Below are 24,735 nucleotides of genomic sequence, written 5' to 3'. Positions count from 1 at the left end.
AGCGAGGGGAGGACTCAGGTTGCTTCTCTCTACCAAGGTATGCATGCTGTAAACTGTATGGATCTTACGTTTGTGAGCAAAAATAAAAGGAAGGAAGTTTTTAAATGATTACATTATTCATGATTTCATTTAATTTGTACACATAGTAACACTATCCAGTTGTAATTCTGGCATGCAGTGACAGTGGGGTGTGGGGTGTGCACTGTTCAGTGCCTGCTGGAGTGTGTGGAGCCTGAAGTCACCTGTAATATGCTACTGGGCCAAAAGTGATGCTGGGATGGGATGCGGTCAATATCCCACTGGATGGGATCCCGGCGGTCGAAATACCGACGCCAGATTCCCGACCGCCACAATCCCGACATATTCTCCCTCCGTGGGTGTCCACGACACCCATAGAGGGAGAATATAATAGTGTGCCGAGCGTAGCGAGGCACCGTGCCCTCAGCGTGGCAAGCGAAGCGAGCCCGCAAGGGGCTGCGTTCCGCTCGCCACCCCTGTCGGGATTGTGTGGTCGGGATTCCGGCGTCGGGATTTCGACCGGCGGCTTTTAGTACTGATCCCGCTGGGACTGTTAGTTCCTGTGTGTTACAGCTCGGTGTGACGTGCTAGTGCCCAGGTGTTATGATTTAAATCTGCACACAAAAATATTGTAAGGATACCACCAAAATAAGGGTTAAAGTAGTAATTTCTCTATCGTCCTAAGTGGATGCTGGGGTTCCTGAAAGGACCATGGGGAATAGCGGCTCCGCAGGAGACAGGGCACAAAAGTAAAGCTTTTACAGGTCAGGTGGTGTGTACTGGCTCCTCCCCCTATGACCCTCCTCCAGACTCCAGTTAGATTTTTGTGCCCGGCCGAGAAGGGTGCAATTCTAGGTGGCTCTCATAAAGAGCTGCTTAGAGAGTTTAGCTTAGGTTTTTTATTTTACAGTGATTCCTGCTGGCAACAGGATCACTGCAACGAGGGACAGAGGGGAGAAGAAGTGAACTCACCTGCGTGCAGGATGGATTGGCTTCTTGGCTACTGGACATGAAGCTCCAGAGGGACGATCACAGGTACAGCCTGGATGGTCACCGGAGCCACGCCGCCGGCCCCCTCACAGATGCTGAAGCAAGAAGAGGTTCAGAATCGGCGGCTGAAGACTCCTGCAGTCTTCTTAAGGTAGCGCACAGCACTGCAGCTGTGCGCCATTTTCCTCTCAGCACACTTCACACGGCAGTCACTGAGGGTGCAGGGCGCTGGGGGGGGGCGCCCTGGGAGGCAAATGAAAACCTTTAAAAAGGCTAAAAATACCTCACATATAGCCCCAGAGGCTATATGGAGATATTTACCCCTGCCTAAATGTACTAAATAGCGGGAGACGAGCCCGCCGAAAAAGGGGCGGGGCCTATCTCCTCAGCACACGGCGCCATTTTCTGTCACAGCTCCGCTGGTCAGGAAGGCTCCCAGGTCTCTCCCCTGCACTGCACTACAGAAACAGGGTATAACAGAGAGGGGGGGCAGAATAAATGGCAATATATATTAATATAAAAGCAGCTATAAGGGAGCACTTAATCATAAGGCTATCCCTGTCATATATAGCGTTTTTTGGTGTGTGCTGGCAGACTCTCCCTCTGTCTCCCCAAAGGGCTAGTGGGTCCTGTCTTCGTATAGAGCATTCCCTGTGTGTCTGCTGTGTGTCGGTACGTGTGTGTCGACATGTATGAGGACGTTATTGGTGTGGAGGCGGAGCAATTGCCAAATATGAGGATGTCACCTCCTAGGGGGTCGACACCAGAATGGATGCCTTTATTTGTGGAATTACGGGATAGCGTCAACTCGCTTAAGCAGTCGTTTGCCGACATGAGGCGGCCGGACACTCAATTAGTGTCTGTCCAGACGCCTCAAACACCGTCAGGGGCTGTAAAACGTCCCTTGCCTCAGTCGGTCGACACAGACCCAGACACAGGCACTGATTCCGGTGGTGAAGGTGACGAATCAACCGTATTTTCCAGTAGGGCCACACGTTATATGATTTTGGCAATAAAGGAGATGTTACATTTAGCTGATACTACAGGTACCACTAAACAGGGTATTATGTGGGGTGTGAAAAAACTACCAGTAGTTTTTACCGAATCAGAAGAATTAAATGACGTGTGTGATGAAGCGTGGGGTGCCCCGATAAAAAACTGCTAATTTCAAAGAAGTTATTGGCTTTATACCCTTTCCCGCCAGAGGTTAGGGAGCGCTGGGAAACACCTCCTAGGGTGGACAAAGCGCTAACACGCTTATCAAAACAAGTGGCGTTACCCTCTCCTGAGACGGACGCACTTAAAGATCCATCAGATAGGAGGATGGAAAATATCCAAAAAGGTATATACACACATGCAGGTGTTATACTACGACCAGCTATTGCGACTGCCTGGATGTGCAGTGCTGGGGTAGTTTGGTCAGAGTCCCTGATCGAAAATATTGATACCCTGGACAGGGACAATATTTTACTGTCGTTAGAACAAATAAAGGATGCATTTCTTTATATGCGTGATGCACAGAGAGATATCTGCACACTGGCATCACGGGTAAGTGCTATGTCCATTTCGGCCAGAAGAGCTTTATGGACACGACAGTGGACAGGCGATGCGTAGAGGAGTTATTTGAGGTCGGTCTATCGGATTTGGTGGCCACGGCTACGGCCGGGAAATCCACCTTTCTACCTCAAGTCACTCCCCAACAGAAAAAGGCACCGACCTTTCAACCGCAGCCCTTTCGTTCCTTTAAAAATAAGAGAGCAAAGGGCTATTCATATCTGCCACGAGGCAGAGGACGAGGGAAGAGACAGCAACAGGCAGCTCCTTCCCAGGAACAGAAGCCCTCCCCGGCTTCTACAAAAGCCTCAGCATGACGCTGGGGCTTCGCAAGCGGACTCGGGGGCGGTAGGCGGTCGTCTCAAAAATTACAGCGCGCAGTGGGCTCACTCGCAGGTAAATCCCTGGATCCTGCAGATAATATCTCAGGGGTACAGGTTGAAATTAGAGACAGAGCCACCTCGCCGTTTCCTGAAGTCTGTTTTACCAACGTCCCCCTCAGAAAGGGAGACGGTTTTGGAAGCCATTCACAAGCTGTATTCTCAGCAGGTGATAGTCAAGGTACCTCTTCTACAACAAGGGAAGGGGTATTATTCCACTCTATTTGTGGTACCGAAGCCGGATGGCTCGGTAAGGCCTATTCTAAATCTGAAGTCCTTGAACCTATACATAAAGAAGTTCAAGTTCAAGATGGAGTCACTCAGAGCAGTGATAGCGAACCTGGAAGAAGGGGACTTTATGGTATCCTTGGACATCAAGGATGCGTATCTCCACGTTCCAATTACCCCTCACACCAGGGGTACCTCAGGTTCGTTGTACAAAACTGTCACTATCAGTTTCAGACGCTGCCGTTTGGTTTGTCCACGGCACCTCGGGTCTTTACAAAGGTAATGGCCGAGATAATATTTCTTCTTCGAAGAAAAGGCGTATTAATTATCCCATACTTGGACGATCTCCTAATAAGGGCAAGGTCCAGAGAACAGCTAGAGATGGGTTTAGCACTATCTCAAGAGGTGCTAAAGCAGCACGGATGGATTCTGAATATTCCAAAATCCCAATTAATGCCGACAACTCGTCTGCTGTTCCTGGGGATGATTCTGGACACAGTTCAGAAAAAGGTTTTTCTTCCCGAAGAAAAAGCCAAGGAGTTATCTGACCTGGTCAGGAACCTCCTAAAACCAGGAAAGGTGTCTGTACATCAATGCACAAGAGTCCTGGGAAAAAAATGGTAGCTTCTTACGAAGCAATCCCTTTCGGCAGATTCCATGCAAAGGGATCTGTTGGACAAATGGTCAGGGTCGCATCTTCAGATGCACCTGCGGATAACCCTGTCGCCGAGGACAAGGGTATCCCTTCTGTGGTGGTTGCAGGAGGCTCATCTATTGGAGGGCCGCAGATTCGGCATGCAGGATTGGATCCTGGTGACCACGGATGCCAGCCTGAGAGGCTGGGGAGCAGTCACACAGGGAAGAAATTTCCAGGGAGTGTGGTCGAGCCTGAAAAAGTCTCTTCACATAAGCATTCTGGAACTAAGAGCAATCTACAATGCTCTAAGCCAGGCGGAACCTCTGCTTCAAGGAAGACCGGTGTTGATCCAGTCGGACAACATCACGGCAGTCGCCCATGTAAACAGACAGGGCGGCACAAGAAGCAGGAGGGCAATGGCAGAAGCTGCCAGGATCCTTCGCTGGGCGGAGAATCACGTGATAGCACTGTCAGCAGTATTCATCCCGGGCGTGGACAACTGGGAAGCAGACTTCCTCAGCAGACACGACCTTCACCCGGGAGAGTGGGGACTTCATCCAGAAGTTTTCCACATGCTATTAAACCGTTGGGTAAAACCAATGGTGGACATGATGGCGTCTCGCCTCAACAAAACACTGGACAGGTATTGCGCCAGGTCAAGAGATCCGCAGGCAATAGCTGTGGACGCGCTGGTAACACCTTGGGTGTACCAGTCGGTATATGTGTTTCCTCCTCTGCCTCTCATACCAAAGGTATTGAGGATTATACGGCAAAGAGGAGTAAGACTAGTGGCTCCGGATTGGCCAAGAAGGACTTGGTACCCGGAACTTCAAGAGATGGTCACGGACGATCCGTGGCCTCTACTTCTGAGAAGGGACCTGCTTCAGCAGGGTCCTTGTCTTTTTCAAGACTTACCGCGGCTGCGTTTGACGGCATGGCGTTGAATGCCAGATCCTAAAAGGAAAAGGCATTCCAGAAGAAGTCATTCCTACCTTGATAAAGGCAAGGAAGGAAGTCACCGCGAAGCATTATCGCCGTATTTGGCGAAAATATGTTGCGTGGTGCGAGCAGCGGAGTGCTCCGATGGAGGAATTTCAACTGGGTCGTTTTCCTACATTTCCTGCAATCAGGATTGTCTATGGGTCTCAAATTGGGATCTATTAAGGTTCAAATTTCGGCCCTATCAATATTCTTCCACAAAGAATTGGCCTCAGTCCCTGAGGTCCAGATTTTTATCAAAGGAGTACTGCATATACAGCCTCCTGTGGTGCCTAAGGTGGCACCGTGGGATCTAAATGTAGTTTTAGATTTCCTCAAATCCAATTGGTTTGAACCACTAAAGAATGTGGATTTGAAATATCTCACATGGAAAGTGACTATGTTACTGGCCCTGGCTTCGGCCGGGAGAGTATCTGAACTGGCGGCTTTGTCTTATAAAAGCCCTTATATAATTTTCCATTCGACATAGGGCAGAGCTGCGGACGCGTCCGCATTTTCTCCCTAAGGTGGTATCAGCGTTTCACCTGAACCAGCCTATTGTAGTGCCTGCGGCTACAGACGACTTGAAGGACTCCAAGTTGTTGGACGTTGTCAGAGCCTTAAAAATATACATTTAAAGGACGGCTGGAGTCAGAAAATCTGACTCGCTGTTTATACTGTATGCACCCAACAAGTTGGGTGCACCTGCTTCTAAGCAGTCGATTGCTCGTTGGTTTTGTAACAAAATTCAACTTGTACATTCTGTGGCAGGCCTGCCACAGCCTAAATCTGTTAAGGCCCATTCCGCAAGGAAGGTGGGCTCATCTTGGGCGGCTGCCCGAGGGGTCTCGGCATTACAACTCTGCCGAGCAGCTACGTGGTCAGGGGAGAACACGTTTGTAAATTTTTACAAATTTGATACCCTGGCAAAGGAGGACCTGGAGTTCTCTCATTCGGTGCTGCAGAGTCATCCGCACTCTCCCGCCCGTTTGGGAGCTTTGGTATAATCCCCATGGTCCTTTCAGGAACCCCAGCATCCACTTAGGACGATAGAGAAAATAAGAATTTACTTACCGATAATTCTATTTCTCGGAGTCCGTAGTGGATGCTGGGCGCCCATCCCAAGTGCGGATTATCTGCAATACTTGTACATAGTTATTGTTAACTAATTCGGGTTATTGTTTAGGAAGCCATCTTTCAGAGGCTCCTCTGTTATCATACTGTTAACTGGGTTTAGATCACAAGTTGTACGGTGTGATTGGTGTGGCTGGTATGAGTCTTACCCGGGATTCAAAATCCTCCCTTATTGTGTACGCTCGTCCGGGCACAGTACCTAACTGGAGTCTGGAGGAGGGTCATAGGGGGAGGAGCCAGTACACACCACCTGACCTGTAAAAGCTTTACTTTTGTGCCCTGTCTCCTGCGGAGCCGCTATTCCCCATGGTCCTTTCAGGAACCCCAGCATCCACTACGGACTCCGAGAAATAGAATTATCGGTAAGTAAATTCTTATTATCTTTGACAAGAATGTGTACATACATATTTTTATTAAAATACTAGGTGATTCATCGCGCCCTACGGGCGCTCTTCACACCGTCGTAAGGGGCTACGCCCCCTTAACCCTTGCACGCCCTTGTGGCGTGCAATATTTTTATTATATGGAGTATTACCTCCAAGTATAATTGTGTGAGTGGTTACATATTGCACGGACAAAGGGCGTGCAATGGTTAAGGGGTCGTAGTCTCTTGCAACGGCGTGAACAGCGCACACGGGGCCTGATGAATCACCTAGTAGGTGCTGTGGTTGGGAGAGTGGCGGGTGCGAGGGAGACGCGGATGGGGGAGGGGGTCCGGGGGTGCCGCTGTAGGGGGAGGGGCTGCTACGGTAGTGCCGCGGGTGGGGGAGGGGCAGGTGCGGGGGTGACGCGGGTGGGGTAGGGGGGTCTGGAGCCACCGCGAGTGGGAGAGGAGTGGTTGCCGTGGTGCCGCGGCTGGGAGAGGGGCGGGTGCAGTGGTGCCGCGGGTGAGGGTGGGTGTGGGGGTCCAGAGCCACCCCGGATGGTGGAGGGGGTGTGTGGGGGTGCCGTGGATGGGGCCCGGAAGTACTGTGAGTGGGGGATGGGCGGGTAATGCTTCTCCTGGAAGCAGATAAGCTGCTATCCTCCCTTTGGCAGTGGCTCTCCCGGAGACTCGCACAGCAGCCAATCACTATTGTTAGCGATGGTGTCCCAAAACGCCGCATTACAGGGAAGAAGATGCACTCAATAAACTACAGCTCCCAGCAGGCCGTAGTGCCGGAATGCTTTGGCGCTAAGGGCTGCTGGGATCTGTGGTTTATTTAGTGCGTCTACTTCCCTGTAATGCGGGTTGTTGAGACACCAGCGCTAACAATAATGACTGGCTGGCAGAACTGACTAACTCGCTGAATCAGTGTAAAAGGTGAGATTACAGTGCTTGTCACCTTTTACATTAATTCAGTGTCCAAACGTTACCCTCCGCGATATCACCCACTCTGTCCGTTACATTAGCCATCTCGGGCTTCCAGGCCGGCAGCCCAGGTGCTGTGTTGGGGAGTCATGGCCTCTGGGGATCTGGGTGCGGCTGTGGCGGGGAGGCACTTCTGTGGCATCACACGCAGAGGAGGCTCTGGGGCTCAGAGAGTATGCGGCGCAGGGAGGGCTATGAAAACCTTCCGCTGCGCCGCTTTCATACACATCTACACCGGTGGCCACAGCAGCTTTTGTTCCACCTGCGCCGCGGCTAGGGAGTGGGGATTGTTGATGCCAGAGGGGGCAGGCGGACTGGCAGCAGGACATAGGCGCTGCAGTAAAAGGATTTTCCCCTATCTACAACGCAGAAACTTGCTGCAGATGAAATTGGCCTATTTTGGGGTGTGGGCCTGGAGCTGCAGCTCCATCAGCCCCATTGTTAATCCTGCTCTGGGAACACACAGCAGCCACAGAGCAGAACCTCCCATTGGATGTAACCTGTGTGGGAGGGCATTTCCCGCCCAATCAGCTCTGGGCTGGGTGTGATAAACCTGCCGCTAACCCAATGAGAGCTCCTAGCCACGCCCAGCGTTATACATACAGTCACAGATCTGGACTATTATATAGGAGATAGATTCACATACAATCCCCAGAATATGGGGAATGGAAAGGAAACCCCCCCCCACCCCCCCCCCCCCCCCCCCCCCCCAAATAGTCACAGACAGGCATCTGAAGTCCCACGCATATTTCTATCCGTTTCCTTAGCTCTGAAAGTGGTCACGCGGTGTGTTTGCTCAGAGGCACTTCCGAAAGTGAATGTACACCTATGTTTATACAAGGAGGAGAAAGAGGTGTTGTACAAAGCTACATTGCTGCGACTCTTGCATAGTTTACAGCTATTAAATCATACTCAGTCATTTCTAGTGAAGACTCAGATAAAAAACCCTCACTACTATCCTCTTGTTCAACAGTCACTGCTCAGGTTAAAAATAATCTTCATTCTTTTAAAAAAGAGCAAATAAAAAATTTGGTACGTCCCTTATCCGGTTCTTCCAGTCCATGTAGTTCCCTTTGCAGTTATTTGTATAGCTGATGGTGTGTATCATTTTATGTGTCCTATACATTTGCACCTGTATGTATCTATCTCCAGATATTTGTTTTATGTTTTGTAACCCTCCCTCCTCTTCTCCTCGTTTCTACCAAATCTTTTATTAAAATGATTGAAGTTTAAAATAAAACCTGTTTAGGTGCGAAGCTTTATAGGTGCATATATATTACCTTTCTTAGATTTGCCTGTTTGATGATCCCTCGTCATGAAATAATACATCTTAACCTTGTGATACTCATTGTGTGTTCCTTTATCCCGTTAGGTATTTCCACTTATAGTTAAGTTGGGTTTTTTTCTGCCAGCCACTAGGAGATGTTTTCAAAGCAACATATCAAGGTCCTATTAATCGGGAATGCAGGGTAAGGTGTTTATTTTTTGCGCAGTACTGTATATAGCATATCGTCAGTACACAATACATCCATGGTTCTCCTAGCCGTCATTTTTTACTACTTGAATGATCTAGAATAGTGTATAAAGTTTATCCCCGCCAGGTTGGATATTCTGGTTACTAGGATTGTACTTTGTGCGGGTATGGGTCGTTGGGTCAACTCAACTTAGGTCGACAGTCATTAGGTCGACAACTGAAGGTCGGCATGGGCATTAGGACGACAAGGGAGTTAGGTCGACAGGTGAAAAGGTCAACATGAGTTTTTGGACTTTTTTTGGTGTTGTTTTCTTCGTAAAGTGACGGGGAACCCCAATTAGTGCACCGTGTCCCCTCGCATGGCTCGCTTCGCTCAGCACAGGTTACCGTTCCAATCGTAGTCCACGTGGATCGTCAAGTATGGAAAAATCCAAAAAATGAAGATTTAAAAAAAAAAAAAACCTCATGTCGACCTTTTGACTTATCGACCTAATGACTGTCGACCCAACGACTGTATCCCCTTTGTGCTGTTCTAACCGTCTAGCCAAACATCTTAGGAAGCCTTTGTTTAACAGAACAATGCAAACTACTAAGTCCAAAAAGATCTGTTGTCCCAAGATTCAAAAAATTTTGTTCTCTCTCACACATACTTATTAATTAAATGGAATACATCCCTTTCGTTATCGAGGAAACGACATATCCTTCGTTTCTCTATCGTCCTAGTGGATGCTGGGGTTCCTGAAAGGACCATGGGGAACAGCGGCTCCGCAGGAGACAGGGCACAAAAAGTAAAGCTTTAGGATCAGGTGGTGTGCACTGGCTCCTCCCCCTATGACCCTCCTCCAAGCCTCAGTTAGATTTTTGTGCCCGGCCGAGAAGGGTGCAATCTAGGTGGCTCTCCTAAAGAGCTGCTTAGAAAAGTTTAGCTTAGGTTTTTTATTTTACAGTGAGTCCTGCTGGCAACAGGATCACTGCAACGAGGGACTTAGGGGAGAAGAAGTGAACTCACCTGCGTGCAGGATGGATTGGCTTCTTTGGCTACTGGACATTAGCTCCAGAGGGACGATCACAGGTACAGCCTGGATGGTCACCGGAGCCTCGCCGCCGGCCCCCTTGCAGATGCTGAAACGAGAAGAGGTCCAGAATCGGCGGCAGAAGACTCCTCAGTCTTCTTAAGGTAGCGCACAGCACTGCAGCTGTGCGCCATTTCCTCTCAGCACACTTCACACGGCAGTCACTGAGGGTGCAGGGCGCTGGGAGGGGGGCGCCCTGGGAGGCAAATGAAAACCTTTTTTGGCTAAAAATACCTCACATATAGCCTCCGGGGGCTATATGGAGATATTTAACCCCTGCCAGAATCCATTAAAGAGCGGGAGACGAGCCCGCCGAAAAAGGGGCGGGGCCTATCTCCTCAGCACACAGCGCCATTTTCCCTCACAGAAAGGCTGGAGGGAAGGCTCCCAGGCTCTCCCCTGCACTGCACTACAGAAACAGGGTTAAAACAGAGAGGGGGGGCACTAATTTGGCGTTAGAAATATATAAAAGATGCTATAAGGGAAAACACTTATATAAGGTTGTCCCTATATAATTATAGCGTTTTTGGTGTGTGCTGGCAAACTCTCCCTCTGTCTTCTCCAAAGGGCTAGTGGGTCCTGTCCTCTATCAGAGCATTCCCTGTGTGTGTGCTGTGTGTCGGTACGTGTGTGTCGACATGTATGAGGACGATGTTGGTGAGGAGGCGGAGCAATTGCCTGTAATGGTGATGTCACTCTCTAGGGAGTCGACACCGGAATGGATGGCTTATTAGGGAATTACGTGATAATGTCAACACGCTGCAAGGTCGGTTGACGACATGAGACGGCCGACAAACAATTAGTACCGGTCCAGACGTCTCAGAAACACCGTCAGGGGTTTTAAAACGCCCGTTTACTTTAGTCGGTCGACACAGACACGGACACTGAATCCAGTGTCGACGGTGAATAAACAAACGTATTCCTTATTAGGGCCACACATTAAGGGCAATGAAGGAGGTGTTACATATTTCTGATACTACAAGTACCACAAAAGAGGGTATTATGTGGGATGTGAAAAAACTACCGTAGTTTTTCCTGAATCAGATAAATTAAATGAAGTGTGTGATGATGCGTGGGTTCCCCCCGATAGAAAATTATGGGCGGTATACCCTTTCCCGCCAGAAGTTAGGGCGCGTTGGGAAACACCCCTTAGGGTGGATAAGGCGCTCACACGCTTATCAAAACAAGTGGCGGTACCGTCTATAGATAGGGCCGTCCTCAAGGAGCCAGCTGACAGGAGGCTGGAAAATATCATAAAAAGTATATACACACATACTGGTGTTATACTGCGACCAGCGATCGCCTCAGCCTGGATGTGCAGAGCTGGGGTGGCTTGGTCGGATTCCCTGACTAAAAATATTGATACCCTTGACAGGGACAGTATTTTATTGACTATAGAGCATTTAAAGGATGCATTTTCTATATATGCGAGATGCACAGAGGGATATTTGCACTCTGGCATCAAGAGTAAGTGCGATGTCCATATCTGCCAGAAGATGTTTATGGACACGACAGTGGTCAGGTGATGCAGATTCCAAACGGCACAAAGGTGTATTGCCGTATAAAGGAAGAGGAGTTATTTGGGGTCGGTCCATCGGACCTGGTGGCCACGGCAACTGCTGGAAAATCCACCGTTTTTACCCTAAGTCACATCTCTGCAGAAAAAAACACCGTCTTTTCAGCCTCAGTCCTTTCGTCCCTATAAGAGTCATATCTGCCCAGGGATAGAGGAAAGGGAAGAAGACTGCAGCAGGCAGCCCATTCCCAGGAACAGAAGCGTTCCACCGCTTCTGCCAAGCTCTCAGCATGACGCTGGGACCGTACAGGACCCCTGGATCCTACATGTAGTATCCCAGGGGTACAGATTGGAATGTCGAGACGTTTCCCCTTCGCAGGCTCCTGAAGTCTGGTTTACCAAGGTCTCCCTCCGACAAGGAGGCAGTATGGGAAACAATTCACAAGCTGTATTCCCAGCAGGTGATAATCAAATTACCCCTCCTACAACAAGAAAAGGGGTATTATTCCACATTATATTGTGGTACTGAAGCCAGAAGGCTAGGTGAGACCTATTCTAAATCTAAAAAAATTTGAACACTTACAAAGGTTCAAATCAAGATGGAGTCACTCAGAGCAGTGATAACGAACCAGGAAGAAGGGGACTATATAGTGTCCCGAGACATCAGGGATGCTTACCTCCATGTCCAAAATTTGCCCTTCTCACTAAGGGTACCTCAGGTTCGTGGTACAGAACTGTCACTATCAGTTTCAGACGCTGCCGTTTGGATTGTCCACGGCACCCCGGGTCTTTACCAAGGTAATGGCCGAAATGATGATTCTTCTTCGAAGAAAAGGCGTCTTAATTATCCCTTACTTGGACGATCTCCTGATAAGGGCAAAGTCCAGGGAACAGTTGGAGGTCGGAGTAGCACTATCTCGGATACTGCTACAACAGAACGGGTGGATTCTAAATATTCCAAAATCGCAGCTGATCCCGACGACAAGTCTGCTGTGCCTAGGGATGATTCTGGACACAGTCCAGAAAAAGGTGTTTCTCCCGAAAGAGAAAGCCAGGGAGTTATCCGAGCTAGTCAGGAACCTCCTAAAATCAGTGCATCATTGCACAAGGGTCCTGGTAAAGATGGTGACTTCCTACGAAGCAATTCCATTCGGCAGATTTCACGCAAGAATTTTTCAGTGGGATCTGCTGGACAAATGGTCCGGATCGCATCTTCAGATGCATCAGCGGATAACCCTATATCCAAGGACAAGGGTGTCTCTCCTGTGGTGGTTACAGAGTGCTCATCTTCTAGAGGGCCGCAGATTCGGCATTCAGGATTGGATGCTGGTGACCACAGAGGCCAGCCCGAGAGGCTGGGGAGCAGTCACACAAGGAAAAAATTTCCAGGGAGTGTGATCAAGTCTGGAGACTTTTCTCCACATAAATATACTGGAGCTAAGGGTAAATTTATAATACTCTAAGCTTAGCAAGACCTCTGCTTCAAGGTCAGCCGGTATTGATCCAGTGGGAAAAACATCACGGCAGTCGCCCACGTAAATAGACAGGGCGGCACAAGAAGCAGGAGGGCAATGGCAAAGACTGCAAGGACTTTTCGCTGGGCGGAAAATCATGTGATAGCACTGTCAGCAGTGTTTCATTCCGGGAATGGAAACTGGGAAGCAGACTTCCTCAGCAGGCACGACCTCCACCCGGCAGAGTGGAAACTTCATCGGGAAGTTTTCCACATGATTGTAAACCGTTGGGAAATACCAAAGGTGGACATGATGGCGTCCCGTCTGAACAAAAAACGGGACAGGTATTGCGCCAGGTTAAGAGACCCTCAGGCAATAGCTGTGGACGTTCTGGTAACACCATGGATGTACCAGTCGGTGTATGTGTTCCATCCTCTGCTTCTCATACCTAAGGTACTGAGACTTATAAGACGTAGAGGAGTAAGAACTATACTCATGGCTCCGGATTGGCCAAGAAGGACTTGGTACCCGGAACTTCAAGAGATGCTCACAGAGGACTTATGGCCTCTGCCGCTAAGAAGGGACTTGTTTCAGCAAGTACCATGTCTGTTCCAAGACTTACCGCAGCTGCGTTTGACGGCATGGCGGTGGAACGCCGGATCCTAAGGGAAAAAGGCATTCCGGAAGAGGTCATTCCTACCCTGGTCAAAGCCAGAAAGGAGGTGACCGCACAACATTATCACCACATGTGGCAAAAATATGTTGCGTGGTGTGAGGCCAGAAAGGCCCCACGAAGAAATTTCAACTCGGTCGATTCCTGCATTTCCTGCAAACAGGAGTGTCTATGGGCCTCAAATTGGGGTCCATTAAGGTTCAAATTTCGGCCCTGTCGATTTTCTTCCAGAAAGAAGTGGCTTCAGTTCCTGAAGTCCAGAAGTTTGTCAAGGGAGTATTGCATATACAACCCCCTTTTGTGCCTCCAGTGGCACTGTGGGATCTCAACGTAGTTCTGGGATTCCTCAAATCACATTGGTTTAAAACCAGTCAAATCTGTGGATTTGAAGCATCTCACATGAAAAGTGACCATGCTCTTGGCCCTGGCCTGGACCAGGCGAGTGTCAAATTGGTGGTTTTTTTCTCAAAAAAGCCCATATCTGGTTGTCCATTTGGACAGGGCAGAGCTGCGGACTCGTCCCCAGTTCTCTCCCTAAGGTGGTGTCAGTGTTTCACCTGAACCAGCTTATTTTGGTGCCTTGCGCCTACTAGGGACTTGGAGGACTCCAGGTTGCTAGATGTTGTCAGGGCCCTGTAAATATAGGTTCCAGGACGGCTGGAGTCAGGAAAACTGACTTGCTGTTATCCTGTATGCACCCAACAAACTGGGTGCTCTTGCTTCTAAGCAGACTATTGCTAGTTGGATGTGTAATACAATTCAGCTTGCACATTCTGTGGCAGGCCTGCCGCAGCCAAAATATGTAAATGCCCATTCCACAAGGAAGGTGGGCTTATCTTGGGCGGCTGCCCGAGGGGTCTCGGCTTTACAACTTTGCCGAGCGGCTATTTAGTCAGGGGCAAACACGTTGGTAAAATCCTACAAATTTGATACCCTGGCTAAGGAGGACCTGGAGTTCTCTCATTCGGTGCTGCAGAGTCATCCGCACTCTCCCGCCCGTTTGGGAGCTTTGGTATTATCCCCATGGTCCTTTCAGGAACCCCAGCATCCACTAGGACGATAGAGAAAATAAGAATTTACTTACCGATAATTCTATTTCTCGGAGTCCGTAGTGGATGCTGGGCGCCCATCCCAAGTGCGGATTATCTGCAATACTTGTACATAGTTACAAAAATCGGGTTATTATTGTTGTGAGCCATCTTTTCAGAGGCTCCGCTGTTATCATACTGTTAACTGGGTTCAGATCACAGGTTGTACAGTGTGATTGGTGTGGCTGGTATGAGTCTTACCCGGGATTCAAAATCCTTCCTTATTGTGTACGCTCGTCCGGGCACAGTATCCTAACTGAGGCTTGGAGGAGGGTCATAGGGGGAGGAGCCAGTGCACACCACCTGATCCTAAAGCTTTACTTTTTGTGCCCTGTCTCCTGCGGAGCCGCTGTTCCCCATGGTCCTTTCAGGAACCCCAGCATCCACTACGGACTCCGAGAAATAGAATTATCGGTAAGTAAATTCTTATTATTGGCAACTTAGGGGTTTCTCTGATTTGTTCTTCCTCCTCTCGTAGAACCATACGGTATCCCCGATGTTCATAGAAAACAGAATCAAAGGAAAAAATGTGTAGGACAATTTTGCACCAATTTAATTATTTCCACAACTCAGGAAAATGAAAGGGCGTACCCCACTCACACAGAAACAAGTGAGTGGAAACCCATAAAGGTATCTTTCAATTGGATAAATCTCTTTAAAGTATTGGAGCCTAGATCTCGAAAGCGTACCCAAAACTCACAATGGTGAAATGATGATAAATCACATAAAGGTATCTTTTAAGAACTTTGAATCTGTCAGATGCGTACCCAAACTTACACAATTTGCAGTTGGAACATATACATAAAGGTATATTTTGGATTTTCTACCATCAAAAAAATGCGTACCACAACTCACTGAATATGTAGATATTAGACTCCTATCATGGTATCTTTATCCATTTGTTCTGGTACTGTGAGTAGTTTTGGACGACCAGAATTGGATCCACTTTTATTCTGCTATTTTTATTCTGCTGCTTATCATATTTTTAAGAAGAAAAAATGTTCTGTTTTTTTGGATGTATTTGGAAAATAAATCCTCTGTTTTAATCAAACAAAGAGGAATCTTTTCCTGTTTTTTATCGTGTATCCTGTGTTGAATAAACTTCCTGTGACCGTGGATAAAGATACCATGATAGGAGTCTAATATCTACATATTCAGTGAGTTGTGGTACGCATTTTTTTGATGGTAGAAAATCCAAAAGATACCTTTATGTATATGTTCCAACTGCAAATTGTGTAAGTTGGGGTACGCATCTGACAGATTCAAAGTTCTTAAAAGATACCTTTATGTGATTTATCTTCATTTCACCATTGTGAGTTTTGGGTACGCTTTCGAGATCTAGGCTCCAATACTTTAAAGAGATTTATCCAATTGAAAGATACCTTTATGGGTTTCCACTCACTTGTTTCTGTGTGAGTGGGGTACGCCCTTTCATTTTCCTGAGTTGTGGAAATAATTAAATTGGTGCAAAATTGTCCTACACATTTTTTCCTTTGATTCTGTTTTCTATGAACATCGGGGATACCGTATGGTTCTACGAGAGGAGGAAGAACAAATCAGAGAAACCCCTAAGTTGCCAATACGAAGGATATGTCGTTTCCTCGATAACAAAAGGGATGTATTCCATTTAATTAATAATTTTTGCGCCCTGTACATAGACAGATACCACCCCATTCTTTTGTACTGTATGCTACTTTTGTAAAATTGGTGATTTTTACTTTGGTATTTGTAGTGGACGGGCTGCATTGCGCCACACGGGCAAACGGTTCAGAAAAAAATCCTTTTCTTTTGTGTCTCACACATACTTGTCAGTAAGGGATGTAGTTTATATCCCGGCGATCGGGATCCTGACAGTTAGAATACCAATGCTGGGATCCGGACCGCCGACAGCTGCACCAGGGCTATTCCCACTCGTGGGTGTCCATGACACCCATAGAGTGGGAATAAAACCAGATAGGGGCTTTTTAGCACTTGCCCCACTGCCGGCATTCTGACCGCCGGGATTCCATACCCAACCCATTTGTAACATGGTAGACCCAGCTGCAGTAATGATTCCCCAGGTTACTGCAGAAAGGAAGAGTATTTAAGGATTGCTGCGGCACATCTTGCCGCAACGCTCTTACTGTCATCTCAGTATGGCGATAGCGCAGATGATAAAAATGCTTTATTTTATACAGATTGCAGCATATTTTATCACTTTTTTTTACTCTTTGAACTGGAAGCTCAAGACTTGGCTAGGAATTACACTGCGGTGCTGTTCCAGCATGCACAGATGCTTGGAGGGCTGTCCTTTGAAGTGGCAAGTCTCCTCATAAGTCTTTCACATACGGTCCGATGCTCTGCTGGTTTAGTCCCATCCCTACCACATTCATCCGTGTAACAGCCTCTGGTCTATGGCATACAGTCCAAAACCCCCTATGCGAGGTCCATAACCTGCCACAGAAGTGCACAGCTGATGCTCATGGCTATTTCTGGATATGAGCTGTAAGAATAGCGCACATTAAACATCATCGTTTGGTCTTTGCTTATTTTTATGTACTGTATCTCACATGACATAAGCCATTCAGTAATCTTCAGTTCAGGCCATATAAAGAATCCCCCATTGATGTGTGCGTATTCTGTTGCCGCAGAGTGGGGAAATCAGCACTGATGAACCAGTACGTCAGTAGCCGCTTCACCAACCACTACAGAGCGACCATAGGAGCTGACTTCTTCACAAAGGAACTGCGAGTAGATGACAAGCTGGCGATTGTTCAGGTAAGCCTAAGGACATGCTAAACTCCAAGAAAGAACAGTATATATAATAAACAACATTACTATGTAGTCAGGTTCCTCAGGCAAATTCACATGACATTTTAGAAGTCCATCTACAAAGTCTTGGGTCGGAACGTACTAAAGGTAAAATGTAGTCAAAACTCTGACACCTTGTGTGCATCCACAGTAGGACTTCCTGGTCCTGTATGTTTATATGCGCATTATTCATGCATATGGTGTAATAAGCGCAGCTAGCATGCAATAAGTGGCGGGATGTAATATGCGATGCATCTGCTTTGGTGACTCCAGTTCAGATGAATTCCTATGTAAGAACCATAAACCATTAATCTCTGGAAGGTCAGGCCCCAAATTAAATCACTTGCCCACACATCCGAAGGCAACTTTTGCCAGTACATGAAAAGGACGTATAGGTTATGTTGGTAGGTAGGTGGTAGATGTGATGATATGATGTCTGCTACCCCAGAGATTCAGCCACACTAGGTGCCGGCCTATGCCTGGCCATAGAAGGTCATTGTATGAGACACAGCGGTGTGGCAACAGGACAGCCAGTAGTGACCACACAAGGCATGGGACCTTTGTTAATACAAGTGGAGCTGCTGTGTTTCGTGGGACAACGGAAGGAGAACATTTGAGGATAGTTATGAAAATGGGACAACAACGGAGAAATTATTCTCTTGCTAAACAAATTGCCATTCCAGTTTTTCTAGATGTCGCCCGACTGTAATACATGTAACTAGTGAATATCTTCAACAGTCACAATTATCCAACTTTCTCCTAGATCTGGGACACCGCGGGCACGGAGCGTTTTCAGTCCCTCGGAGCTGCGCTTTACAGGTGCACGGACTGCTGCATCTTGGTGTTTGATGTTACATCCCCAACTTCTTTCGAAGCTCTCGATACCTGGCACAAGGAGTTCTTGATACAAGCTGATCCTCTAAACCCAGAAAAATTCCCCTTCGTGGTCATTGCCAATAAGACAGACCTAGAAGAACGTCAGGTCAGTATGTGGCTTTGCACCGCATTAATCACTTCTACAGTTTGCTTCATGGAGGTTTTCTACCAAAAAAACAAACAAAACAACAATATATGATTAACAAAAAAAGGAGATAACATTATATTATATAGCTACCATTATGAACATCCATTGCTGGGCATTGGAGCAATGGAGATTCTATTGTTCATATTCCCAGCAATGATCGGTGTACCCTGTATATCTCCAACCCAACGGCTACATGGTGGGCCGTCCCTCTAATTCATCTGCAGCATTTCAGATTGAAAGTACTAGACCAGAGTATCCCAAACTCCACTATTACAGTTCAGGTTTTAAGGATTTCTATGCTTGAGTCCTGATGGTTAAATCAAATTAACTGAGGTACTAATTAAGTCAGCTGTGCTTAACCATGGATATCCTTAAAACCTGGACTGTAATGACTGAGTTTAGGAAACTTTGTAATAGACCATTGGTTCTCAAACTTGGTCCCCAGGACCCGAAACAGTTCATGTTTTTCATGTCTCCTCAGAGAATCGCAAGTGAAATAATCAGCTCCACCTGTTAATCTTTTAAAATCTGTCAGTGAATGATGACTACACCTGTGCACCTGCTGGGTGACTGGGAAAATGTGAACTGTTTGGGGTCCTGAGAGTCAAGTTTGAGAGGTAGCTAGCCACAAAAACATGAGTGTCCTGGTTTAAAGGGATAGTATGGTAAGCCTACTTATACTATACTATACCACTGGTTTCCAAACTCAATCCCCAAGACATCTTAACAGTCCATGTTTTAAGAATATCCGTGCTTAAGCCATACCTCCCAATATGACCCTCTCCAAGATGGACAAAATGCTCTGCTTCTGGACATTTCTCTTAATTTATGATTGCTGGCACATGTTTTGAAGAAGACTATGATAAGAAAGGTGTTTCCGCACAGGTGATGGCAATCATAAATTATGAGGGAAGTGCAGGAGCAGAACATTCTGTCCCTCCTGGAGAGGGTCATGTTGGGAGGTATGCTTAAGCACAGGTGATTTCAGGGGCTATATACTAATCCTCGGAGAGAGATAAAGTTGAGATAGATTAAGTACCAACCAATCAGCTCCTGTCATTTTTCAAACACAGACTGTAACATGACCATTAGGAGCTGATTGGCTGGTACTTTATTTCTCTCCGAGGCTTAGTTAATAGACCCCTTAATTAGTACCTCATCATTTAATTATACCATCAGTGTACAAGTATGGATATCCTTAAAACATGGATTGTTAGGATGCCTTGAGGACCCTGCTTGGGAAACCCTGTACTAGTTAATACTTGCCAGAACATGCCCCATCTCACAGAGTGCTGTTACTTATACCCCTTTTCCACTAGCTCAAAAAACATGGGTAAATGCACGGGGGTGCGCATTTACCCGTGTTTTTTGCAAATGGAAAAGTGTCCCCCTTTTCCAACCCGGATCAAGTGACCCGTGAATCCTACCCGGATAAATACCTGGGTAGGACACGGGAATGATCCGGGTAGGGTTGTAGTGTACACTGTATGGAAGGGCAGCGCTGGGAGATCATGTGATCTCCCAGCACCGCCCATGCCGCGTCACCAAACCGGCAATATGCCGGGTTGGTGAACGCAGTGGGAAAAGGGGCTGAGCACGGGCCGCAGCCGGGTAGCACCCGTGTCAGGCTCCCTGCTGCGACCCGTGTTCGTAGGTGGAAAAGGGGTATTAGTGTGATGTGAATCCACCAATCAATGTAATACTATATTCCCTAATACAAGGTGATCTACAAAGGACGCAGTGTTGGCGATGTGTAAGGACAGGTTTTAGCACAAATACAGTATTTTATGTGGTACACACCTGGTCTTTGGGACAGCAAACACTAAAAAGCCAGGTAAATAGTGTACATTAAGTAACGCAACAAGTGTGAATATCTCTTTAAAATTGCATGGTGTGGCTTCTGTTCCTGTATCCTGGCTCTGCTATTTACAACGTGGCACATATATAGTGAGAGCGTGACCTAACTGTTCTGCAAACAAACATTTACTAAAACACACATCTTGTTCACATCTATCTTTTTACAGGATTGTCATTTGATGTGCCCTGCAACTTCTGCAAATAGCAGCTCAGAGCCCTGAGAGGGTGTATACTGTGTACAAGGGGTTCACTACGATATGCCGGCGGTCGGGCTCCCGGCGACCAGCATACCGGCGCCGGGAGCCCGACCGCCGGCTAACCGACAGTGTGGCGAGCGCAAATGAGCCCCTTGCGGGCTCGCTGCGCTCGCCGCGCTACGGGCACGGTGGCGCGATTTTATTCTCCCTCCAGGGGGGTCATGGACCCCCACGAGGGAGAATAAGTGTCAGTATGCCGGCTGTCGGGCTCCCGGCGCCGGTATGCTGGTCGCCGGGAGCCCGACCGCCGGCATACTGAAGACCACCCGTGTACAAGAGTAGGAGCCAGGGGTGGAGACAGGGCTCACTATTTGTATTCAGGGCCATCTTAACGTATAGGCACACTGAGCAACTGCCCGGGGCCCCACAGGTCTAGGGGCCTACGAGCATTGGTGAGTGGTGGTCACACAATTTGCAGCGAGGCAGCACTCTCTATCTGTCTCCCAGCCTGCATCCAGACAGTGAATGGCTGGCAGCATGCTGATTGGTGGAAGGCTGCAGCTATCCACCAACCAGAGTGCAGCATTCTCTACCTACCTCCCAGCCTGCAGCCAGGCAGTAAATAGCTGGCAGCATGCTGATTGGTGGATGGCTGCAACTGTCCACCAATCAGAGGGCAGCATTCTCGTCCTGCCTTCCAGCCTGCAGCCAGACAGTGACTGGCTGGCAGCATGCTCATTGGTGGATGGCTGGAGCTCTCAGTCATTCACTGTATGGAAGCATGTGGAGAGACTGTGCAGGACCGCAGCAGGGGCATATAACTATGAATGGGTGGTTAGGGGGCCCAGTGCATTGCTTTGCCCAGGGTCTACAATGCTGTTGAGACAGCCCTGTCTGTATTGCTTTGCTGTTCTCAGGGTAGTTTATTCTTTACTCCAAAGTATGAACTTCTGTATAACAGACAGATATAAACAGAAATATGAACGGAGACAAAATCGCTTGTTTTTCACTTCAAAAATGAATTTGCAGCATCCTCGCGAAACTTCCACAGGCGTCTGGTTCTTCAGATTGTCGGGTTCTTTATTGTATATTCCTGTGGTTCCCAAACTTTCCTGAATCACGGCGCCCTAGAGTATCAGCATTTTTTTCACTGAGGCCCTAGGAGAAAAGTTTATTATTGATACATTTTGAGAGCAAAAATATGAAATTAAGTAAATTGTCCTACCTGTCATCCTCAGGGTCAGTTATATGGTGGTGTACCGTTGTTCTTCTCATTGTCCACATGTTTTATGACTGGCAGCCACTAGCACTGGCTTTGCCAATCACCATAAGTAATTTATTATTATTATTATTTTATTACCAGTTATTTATATAGCGCACACATATTCCACAGCGCTGTACAGAGAATATTTGCCCATTCACATCAGTCCCTGCCCCAGTGGAGTTTACACTCCATATTCCCTATCACATATACACACACACATACTATTATTTATTTATTTATTTATTAACAGTTTCTTATATAGTGCAGCAAATTCCGTTGCGCTTTACAATTTGAAATAACAATAACAAACTGGGTGATAACAGTCATAGAGGTAGGAAGGCCCTGCTCGTAAGCTTACAATCTATAGGGAAATAGTCATATGTACACAAGGAAAGGTGCTATCTATTGCATAGAATGAGAAGACATGTGAGGATATGTGTGGACTGTAAAGAGTGGATGTAATTTGATAGGAAGGTTTATGAAAGTTATGTGGGCGGTTCAGGAATTTGATACGCTTGCCTAAAGAGGTGAGTTTTGAGGGAACGCTTGAAGGTTTGGAGACTAGAGGAGAGTCTTATTGTGTGTGGTAGGGCATTCCACAGGGTGGGTGCAGCCCGATGAAAGTCCTGCAGCCGTGAGTGGGAGCGAGTAATGAGTGTGGATGAGAGACGCAGATCTTGTGAAGAACGAAGAGGTCGGGTTGGGAGATATTTTGTGATAAGCGAAGTGAGGTACATTGGTGTAGTTTGGTTAATGGTCTTGTGTGTGAGTAAAAGTATTTTATATTGAATGCGGTAGAGTACAGGTAACCAATGGAGGGACTGACAGAGTGGATCTGCAGACGATGAACGTCTAGCGAGGAAGATAAGCCTCGCCGCTGCATTCAGAATGGATTGTAGTGGTGAGAGTCTTGTTTTGGGAAGACCAGTTAGGAGACTATTGCAATAATCAATGCGGGAGATAATGAGAGCGTGGATTAGAGTTTTAGCAGTGTCTTGTGTAAGGTATGGTCGTATTTTGGATATGTTTTTTAGATGCATGTAACATGATCTTGAGACAGATTGAATGTGGGGAACAAAGGACAGATCAGAGTCAAGGATGACACCTAGGCAGCGAGCTTGTGGGGTAGGGTAGATAGTCGAGTTTTCAACAGTGATAGAGATATCAGGTTGGTACCTACTATTGGCCGGTGGAAATATAATTAACTCTGTCTTTGAAATATTCAGTTTGAGGTGGCGAGATGTCATCCAGGATGAGATGGCAGAAAGGCATTTAGTGACACGGTCCAGTACAAATAGGGACAAGTCAGGGGAGGATAGGTAGATTTGAGTATCATCTGCGTACAGATGATACTGAAAACCAAAAGAGCTGATTAGTTTATCAAGAGATGAGGTATAGAAAGAGAAAAACAGAGGACCCAAGACTGAGCCTTGCGGTACTCCAACTGAAAGAGGTAGCGAAGAGGAGGTAGATTCAGAGAAGCGAACACTGAAGGAGCGATTAGATAGGTACGATAGGAACCAAGAAAGGGCTGTGTCTTTAAGACCTAGGGATTGTAGTGTCTGTATGAGAAGAGAGTGGTCTACAGTGTCAAATGCAGCAGAGAGATCTAGAAGAATAAGTAGTGAGTAGTGGCCTTTAGACTTCGTAGTGACCAAATCATTAACCACTTTAGTCAGTGCCGTCTCTGTGGAATGTTGGGAACGGAAGCCTGACATACTAGGGTTAATTTTCTCAGATGCCAATTAACCTACCAGTATATTTTTGGATTGTGGGAGGAAACCGGAGTACCCGGAGGAAACCCACGCAAGTACGGGGAGAATATACAAACTCCACACAGTTAGGGCCATGGTGGGAATGAAACCCATGACCTCAGTGCTGTGAGACAGTAATGCTAACCGTTACATTGTCCGTACTGCCCTATTTGATTTGGTCCTGGACCAAGAACCCGAGGCACCCCTACATGATCCGAGGCAGCCCAGGGTGACTAGACACAGCTTTGGAACCTCTGGCATATTCCCTTTTCATTCCTTTCAGACATTCTCTAATGCAAGGGACATTCTCCGCAGCAGAGAGGCAGGTGACCCAACAACATTCTTGAAGATAATCCCTAATTTTGTAGCTTTGAGGAGAAGAATGAAGGATTAATTGTGTCAGTTCTCTTTTTAACCTCTTCCAGATACACATTATTTTCTCATCTCTAGCTGTCATGTTTGCAGGGGCATTTGTCATATGAGGTTAGAACCTTTTTGATTCAAGGGACAGAGATCTAAAAGTTCCATAAACACTGAAATATTGTGTTAACTAATACCCCTTTTCCACTGCCACTAAAACCCGGGTTATTGCCGTTATAACCTGGGTCACGGTTCAGTTTGAAAGTGTTAATCCAGGTCCAGTTACACTGGAATCCAACCCGGCTAGCTTGTAGGGTTGGTCCTGGGAATGACCTGGGTTTAGGGACAGAGTAAACGGTAAACCGGGTCATCCCAGTTCCAGATTACAACATGGAGAAATCCATGGGGACACTGCTTTCTGCAGCACTGACACCGATACAGGGGTGGGGCCAGTGATGTCAGGGGGCGGAGCAGGAGTCTTCCAGTGTAAACGGCACCAACACGGAAATAATCTGGGTCGGAGCTGTGGTGGAAAGGGGTCAGTCCCGAGTCTGACCCGAGATTTGGGACACAGGTGTAAAAGTGGTATTAGTGACATCAACGCAATTTAAACTGGGTATACACTATTACCATCCAGGCTGAAGGTGTCTTATGCCTTCAGATATATGTATAAATACATAGAATCAGTTACAAAGGGAAGGGGGCCCTAGTTTGCACAACATAATTAAGTAATGAGGTGCTACTCTGCTTGAGACTTAGTACAGTATACAAGAGGGGGAAAAAGGGTGCAGGTGCACTGTCTCACACTAGCTCAACCTGTAATAACTGAAGACATTTAGCATAATCCTGGCCGGGGCTATAAGCTTACCCACTGCACCAAGGTAGCCTCTCATTGGGTAAGTCCCTAACACTGACTACAGGGGTTCAGGTCCAGGGGGCAG

The 24,735-nt window shown here is 47.2% G+C and overlaps 1 protein-coding gene across 2 annotated transcripts in view; it reads left to right on the top strand.

Moving 5' to 3' along the window:
* Window positions 1–24,735, top strand: part of LOC134948436 (ras-related protein Rab-7a-like) — a 35,435-nt gene that overhangs the window by 637 nt on the left and 10,063 nt on the right. Inside the window, exons 2-4 of one of the 2 annotated variants that reach the window (XM_063936396.1) lie at window positions 8,643–8,739; window positions 17,179–17,305; window positions 18,102–18,320. In XM_063936396.1, the coding sequence (XP_063792466.1) occupies window positions 8,693–8,739; window positions 17,179–17,305; window positions 18,102–18,320 (393 nt within the window). In that variant the 5' untranslated portion in view covers window positions 8,643–8,692. The remainder of the gene's footprint in view (window positions 1–8,642; window positions 8,740–17,178; window positions 17,306–18,101; window positions 18,321–24,735) is intronic. The other variant, XM_063936397.1, reaches the window with a different exon arrangement.

The sequence above is a fragment of the Pseudophryne corroboree genome, chromosome 8, assembly GCF_028390025.1.
Source record: "Pseudophryne corroboree isolate aPseCor3 chromosome 8, aPseCor3.hap2, whole genome shotgun sequence".
Lineage (NCBI taxonomy): Eukaryota > Metazoa > Chordata > Amphibia > Anura > Myobatrachidae > Pseudophryne > Pseudophryne corroboree.
Note: the sequence above shows the minus strand (reverse complement) of the source record. Positions and strands in the feature narration are given on the sequence as shown.